Genomic DNA, 7,197 nt, shown 5'->3' on the forward strand with positions numbered 1-7,197 from the left:
ATAGAAGAAAGATTGAAAGTAGCAATTTGTCCTTTATCTATTATAACAGCAATGAATGAAATAATGATCTTTTGGTTTAATTTCTTTTGGTGCTAAGTTTTATTTCAATCTGACAAAATCTGTAAGTAGTATACAGTGTACTTTTGAAAAATTTTCATATTTTTTTATTTTAAGCTATTGTGGCAACAATATTCATTAAAACCAATCAAATTTAGTATCTAAGTATTTTTATCTGTTAGAAATTTCACTGAGATAAGTAAAAAACTGTGAAAAAAAAGTAGCGTGTAAAAACTTAAAAACAAGATGTCTTTGTGAAACACTATGTCAAAGGCAAAGAAACTGCTCAACACAAAATGGATAGCAGAGTGCAACAAAAAGTTGCATGTCTTAAAAAGCTATTTTTAGCATAAACATTGACCTGTCGGAAAACAGTCAAGGGCTCAAGGCTAATCAATAATTTGGATATAAAGAAAAAGGTCATTGACCTTGGTGAAATTTGAAAGAACTTAATTATTGGAGCATGCATACCAAATATGAAGAATCTATCTGCTGTGGTTCAACAGTTATAGCGAAATTTCAAATAAGCTGTTTTAAGCATTTAGTTCATAGTCAAGGTCCGAAGGTCATTGACCTTTGTGTCATTTGAAAGAACTTAATTAGTGAAGTATGCATACCAAATGTAAAGTTTCCATCTCCTATGGTTCAAAGTTACAGCGAAAGTTCGAAAAATTTATTTTTAGCATATAGGTCACAGTCAAGGTTATAAGGTCATTGACCTTGGTGTCATTGAAAGAGCTTAATCAGTGGAGTATGCATACCAAATATGAAGTCTCTATCTCTCACATTATAAAAGTTACGTTGAAGGTTAAAGTTGACAACAGACAGACAAACAGATAAACAGACAGACAGGATTAAAACAATATATGCCCCGGATCCAGCGATCCGGGTGCATAATTAGAAATAGTGAAATTAAATACATGTATATGGGGAATGCCAAAGTCAGAAAATAATGACACATTGAATAAAATGGGAGATAGTGAGGTCAAGAGAAAAATCAGAGTTCCAAGTATAATTACAGTAATAAAATTGGCATTAATATGTTTCAAAATATGAGTTTTGATTAAAAAAATATCTTGAATAGTTATCTTGAAACTGAGCAAAAACACATACAAAAAAATAGTTAGTTCAAGGTCATAGGAAAACTCAAGATCGAACGCGCGGATATACAGAAAATTGACAAGGGATTTGAATAAAAATAAATCCCACCATATGACATGCCTAAATAAAGGGTGTGCTAAAATTTCAAGCATCTGCGATGAGTCGTTACTGAGAAAACTGTGATGAAAATTTGTAGAGAGAAAGACACACACACACACACACAAGTGGTAAATCAGTATACCCCCTCCTTCTGAGTGGGGTATAATTAGATTGATGTAAATTTGATGTAATTTTGATTGCTCCTTTGGTAAGTATAATTTGAAAGTTTTTTTAACTAAGCTATTTACATTTCAATTTTTTCCAGCCCCCCCTTTCAAAACCGATGCTAGGTCCAAACTATTTGGTCAAGTATGATTTTCCTCTTTACAATAACTTTCATAACAATTTATAATATTGATAGTTGGTTGCTAACAAAAATGAAAGGGAAAGAATCTCTCCGCTTTATGAGTAATCCGTGTCTCAAAAAAAAAAATAATACAGAAATGTCTGAAATAGGCAGATAGGACTACGCGCCATTACATCGAGAATACCGTCACTAACGCTCACTGTATATATTATACCGGAAGTGTGTTCGAGTGACTTATTACATGCTCTGTAATTAAAATTTTCAAATAAACCAGCTCTTACTCAACAAGTCATTTGTGTCTTCAGTGATCCCTTCGCATACAGTCGTTTGATCAGACGATTGTTCGTTTTATTTTACCGCTAAGCCCACCAGATTCTCGGTTGTCGTAAAAATCAAAAGCAATATATATTCCAAATACTCACAAAGAACGCATTTTCTATTTCCAAGAAGTATTTCGTAACTTAAAAATCTCCCGAAACAGTGAAATATCTGGAAAAGGGTTTTCCACCATTACAATGAGAATACTGTTCATTTTTATCGAAGTTTATTTGTTTTATTGTGTTTTTCACATCCAAAGTTCTTTAAAATTTCGTAAATTTGAGATTTTTGTGAGTTGGTTTGAAGTTGTAATTTTAATTAATATTTTTTAAAGTTTTATCTACTTGGTAATTAAAATAATCAATTTTTCACATCCAATCACTCTTAAAAGCGGTTGTAAATTTTTGCTCGTTATTTTCAATTAAAATGTGGTTTAAATTAATACAAAGCCTGAAAGCTTTTCATTCTCAACACATTATAATACCCACAAAAATGAAATGTCGTATAAATATTAAACAAACCGATTGATAAATGCTTTTTTCAGACTATAAAAGGTTAATCTGAAGTTGATAATCAAATTTATAAACTTAATACCTGCATCAAATCAGTAAGTTTGAATTTGTAATACCCATTTTCATTGAAAAGGGTTTTAAATTAATGTTATCAGTTGAAAGGGGGGGGGGTAATCGCAATTAACTTTTAATCAACACTAAATAATTGAGACTTGGACAGGTATTTAGACGCTTCTATGTATAATATCGCCCACCCCTAAAACCGTTAATTTAGTTAACATCAATGATTACAGGATTAATGTCATTAATGAGCATAATTATGTCCACTTTAATTGAGTGATTTATTTTTAATTGCATTTGACAGGGGCAAACAAGATTTAATCTTTTAGTACTTGTATAAACGCCCTTTAGAGTCCTCAGGTGACCATATGATAATTGCCTAAAGGATTTTTTCTCACTGAATAACATTAATTTTTTTTGCGAAATCAAAACATTACTATAGAACGTGGATTTTCTGATAATAGTTTTGAAGGGGGTGTAAAAGTAACAGCGTTCTTAACCAATTGTAATCCTCGTTACTTCGGAGATTCTCTGGCGCATAAATAGTTTCTAGATCCCCAATTCACACAGGCTAGTGCTTGGTATTCCAGGTCACTGATCTAGAAACTTTCGAAATTCTAATTCAATTCACCGCACAAAGACAGGAGAAAGAAGATGCACATAGTTGATTCATGTAAGTCGAACTCTATTTAACGTTTAGACTTATTAGAAAACATGACGATGTGTGTAGTTAATTAATGTGTGATTTTGATTATTTCAGGACCATGTCTTAATATTGATTACCTGGATATTGGCTCAACCCAGCGGATTATTTACAAAAATGGCAGCTTTAAAAGTAGTGTGTTTTGTTACGTTTCTTTTCTCGATTTGCTTTATTGTGAATGGACAGAAAATGTTTCAACCACATGCAAAATGTCAACTGATTTCGATTCCTCTGTGCAAAGACTTGCCGTACAATTATACGATCATGCCGAATCTATTGAACCATCAAAAACAAGAAGATGCCGGATTAGAGGTGCATCAATTCTTTCCTCTTGTGAAGGTCCAGTGCAGCCCTAAACTGAAATTTTTCTTGTGCACAATGTATGCACCTGTGTGTACAGTGCTAGAAGAGGCTATTCCACCCTGTCGTTCTATGTGTAATGAGGCTCGCAATGGATGTGAATCATTAATGAATAAGTTCGGATTTGAATGGCCAGACAGCTTAAAATGTGAAAAATTTCCAGAGAGTGGTATGTGTGTTGGAGAAAATCGAACTGATCCAGTGGAGTCTACACCCCATCCTCCTGATGGAAATGGAGGAGGTGGGAATGATCGTGATGAACATTTCCCTGGATTTATTCCTGATGATGAAGAAAATAAGTATAGACCGGGATATGGGGGAGACCAAAAGGGTGATGTGGTCAACTCGTACAAAACATGCCCCATAAAGTACCGTATTTCAGTAGGATTTGACTACCGTTTGAAAGTTGGATCTACAGTGTACCCAGAATGTGGGGCCCCATGTGAAAACATGTATTTCAATGAACATGAGCGACACTTTGCCAAATTATGGATAGGTGTGTGGTCAAGCATATGTTTGGCTTCTACGCTGTTCACGGTTTTAACCTTTTTCATTGACATGACCCGCTTTCGCTATCCTGAACGCCCAATCATATTTTTGTCTGGATGTTACTTCATGGTTGCTCTAGCATATGTAATTGGATTTTCCCTTGACAAAGAAGCAGCAGCATGCAACAGATTTAAAAACAGACCAGAGACGGTGCTTATAACTACACAAGGAACTAAGAAAGAATGGTGCACTATTCTATTCATGATGATGTACTTTTTCAGCATGGCCTCCTCAATTTGGTGGGTCATTTTGACCTTGACCTGGTTCCTGGCAGCAGGAATGAAATGGGGTCATGAGGCTATAGAGGCCAACTCCCAATACTTCCATCTTGCTGCTTGGGCAGTGCCAGCCATCAAAACCATTGCCATTTTAGCCATGGGACAAGTGGATGGAGACACACTTAGTGGGATTTGTTTCACAGGAATTTTCGATGTGGATGCATTGAGAGGATTTGTGTTGGCTCCATTAGTTGTATATTTATTATTAGGAACTTCTTTCTTATTAGCTGGATTTGTTTCGCTCTTTAAAATCCGCACCATTATGAAAAGTGATGGAACAAAAACAGACAAACTGGAAAAATTAATGGTCCGTATTGGAATTTTTTCAGTATTATACACTGTGCCAGCTACCATTGTTATTGCATGTTACTTTTATGAACAAGCATCTAGAGACACTTGGATGTTACATTGGTTTACCAAAGAGTGTTTAGCATCCTCTACAGATGCTCCTCCCGAAGGCATTGAACTGCTGAGGTCAGGGGACAAACCGTGGCCTGACTTCAATGTGTTTATGATCAAGTACTTAATGACAGTCATTGTCGGAATTACCTCAGGGGTTTGGATATGGACTGGAAAAACCCTCAGTTCGTGGAAGAGGTTTTATGCCAAAATTTGTGGATCTAACAAACGTGAAAGTAACGTGTGAAAACCTTCTTTGGATGGCAAGCAAAAGGAAAACCTAAGTGGACTTCATTAGAATTTATAAATTTTTTTATAAATTGATTAATAAGAAGCATGTTGTCAGTGAAATATATACTGTAATACATTGACTTGAATAATTTGTACACCTTCCAAAGATGCCATTACATAGCTCTCTTGAGAATTTCAATTGAATTCATCAGGTGTAAAATTTAATTATGTGAATACTTGCTGCATGAGTGATTGTGCTAAAATAATTTAACTGCCATAAGAGTACACATTCAGAGATAATGTACATGTGTGTGAAATAGTTCATGTATAATTGTCTCAAGTTATATTAAGTTAATTTGTGTGTTAAATGAACATATGTGTATATTGTATCTCTTAAGTTCTACGTTCTTTTCATGTGCCAAAAATCTATGTTTAAAAAAAGGGAAAATAAAAAAAAAAGTTTTCTGGTTTCAAGCTTGATAGCTGCATGAACAAAGATATTTTGAATCATGTAATATATTTCATTTTAATCATTGATACAGTGAAAACAAATATGGAAAATGTGAAAATTTGGATTCTTCAACACTTTTTTTAATACGATTACATTTCTTTCTTTTAACATGTTTAAAGTATACATGTATATTTATTACTTTTTTAAAAATATGTTTATACACTAATATAATTCTACATGTTTTTTTATGTGTATAAATGTCTGTGTCAATTTATTTAGATTCTTTTACTTGTAAATAAACATGTTTTTTAGCTTTAAATCCCATTTTTTATGAGAGTATGTTACAGGCTTGATTGTAAAACATACAAAGTTGCCTCTTGGTCATACAAGGTATACATGATCAGGATGCCAATTCTGAGGTGTGAAAGTGTCGGCTGGAAGACGTTGTCATTATGGGAGTATTTTGTCTATGGCATGTGTATAGGAGTCATTCTTATTTTATATATATTAATTTCTCACTTGTGTTGTATTAATTTGAACAAGTTTCTCAAGTTTATATAAATTGGGTCTATACTTAAATCACGGTATTATAAATATAAGAAACGTTTAATGACACAGTAGTAGCTGATTTTGTTAAATGAAGTTATTTTGCTAGTGTCACTCAAAAATTATTCAAGATGTTTTTTTTGGCAGGTGACACATGAAACAAGGAAATGTGAAGAACCAAATACAATATCTCATTTTGTCTGGGCTTGAATTTATCTAGAATTTTGATATATTGGAGTAAACTTCTCTTATGTAATGTATACATCTTGCTGTAAATACAAGTGTTTTTTATTAATGTATAGAAATAACAGAAACAAAAATGGTTGTATTCTGAAGTTGAATTCAGTGGAATATTTTTTAAATTTATTATTATAATGCACAGGTTGCTCTTTTGATATGATTTAATTTTCTAATTTGGAAAAAAAAAGGTTAGAAAAAAAACTGTTCCCATGTACTGGAAGGAACCCTATTGTATTAAATCTTTACATTTGTTTCACAAGTGAACATTGTATCCAAGAGAACAAGTTCTATTTTCCCCCTCAGCAAACTGTAGTACTTAAATTCTCAATCTGGTATCATGTGTTTTGTTTTTCTTTGAAGAAAGATTAGGAAATCTAGTTAAATTTACCTAGTTTAAAATTTTATTCAGGGAGAATTCTTGTGTTTCACCAGAGGGATTGATAAAGTTCATTGATAATAGATGTATCATATTTTGGGGCTAAAGGAATTTTGGCTGGGTGCCAGTCAACTTTTATTTTTGTGAATCTTTTTTTTAAAACACCTGGAGACGCGTGTGTTTAAAGCTTTTTTTGTCTGTGAGAGATAGAAATCTCTGCATGCCTAATTGTAATTTTTAACAGCCAGTGCTGTATGTGTAATAAAAACTAGTTAAATTCAAATCATGTTTTTATTCTATAGTTCAGTCTGTAAGCACATGTACAGAATTCAACTGCCTAGTTAGGATTTACAAAAACCATGGCTTGCACTGTAATGTAGTGTACAGAATAGCGAATGGGAGGATATGATAAATTCCTGAAACTTAAGAATTTTTATGAGAATTACTTAGTAATACAATGTATAAGAACTTTAATTATTTTAATGGAGCAGATTATCTAATGCATTATAAGTACCTCACTGTATAGAGTAACAGTTAGTCACACTCTGACTGTTCTTAAGGGGAAATCCTCACTCAAAAACACACTTACACTCAATAGCTCACTTGATAT

At 33.1% G+C, this 7,197-nt stretch overlaps 1 protein-coding gene across 1 annotated transcript; it reads left to right on the top strand.

The window, feature by feature from the left end:
- Positions 1–2,992: 2,992 nt before the first annotated feature.
- Positions 2,993–6,870, top strand: LOC134229008 (frizzled-2-like). Its single transcript, XM_062710716.1, has 2 exons — positions 2,993–3,127; positions 3,215–6,870. The coding sequence occupies exon 2, from the start codon at positions 3,275–3,277 to the stop codon at positions 4,988–4,990; it is 1,716 nt and encodes a 571-aa protein (XP_062566700.1). The 5' UTR covers positions 2,993–3,127; positions 3,215–3,274; the 3' UTR covers positions 4,991–6,870.
- The last annotated feature ends 327 nt before the right edge of the window (positions 6,871–7,197 follow it).

This window comes from Saccostrea cucullata, unplaced genomic scaffold (genome assembly GCF_032062105.1).
Source record: "Saccostrea cucullata isolate Sc308-1 unplaced genomic scaffold, CSIRO_AGI_Scuc_v1 ctg253, whole genome shotgun sequence".
Classification (NCBI taxonomy): domain Eukaryota; kingdom Metazoa; phylum Mollusca; class Bivalvia; order Ostreida; family Ostreidae; genus Saccostrea; species Saccostrea cuccullata.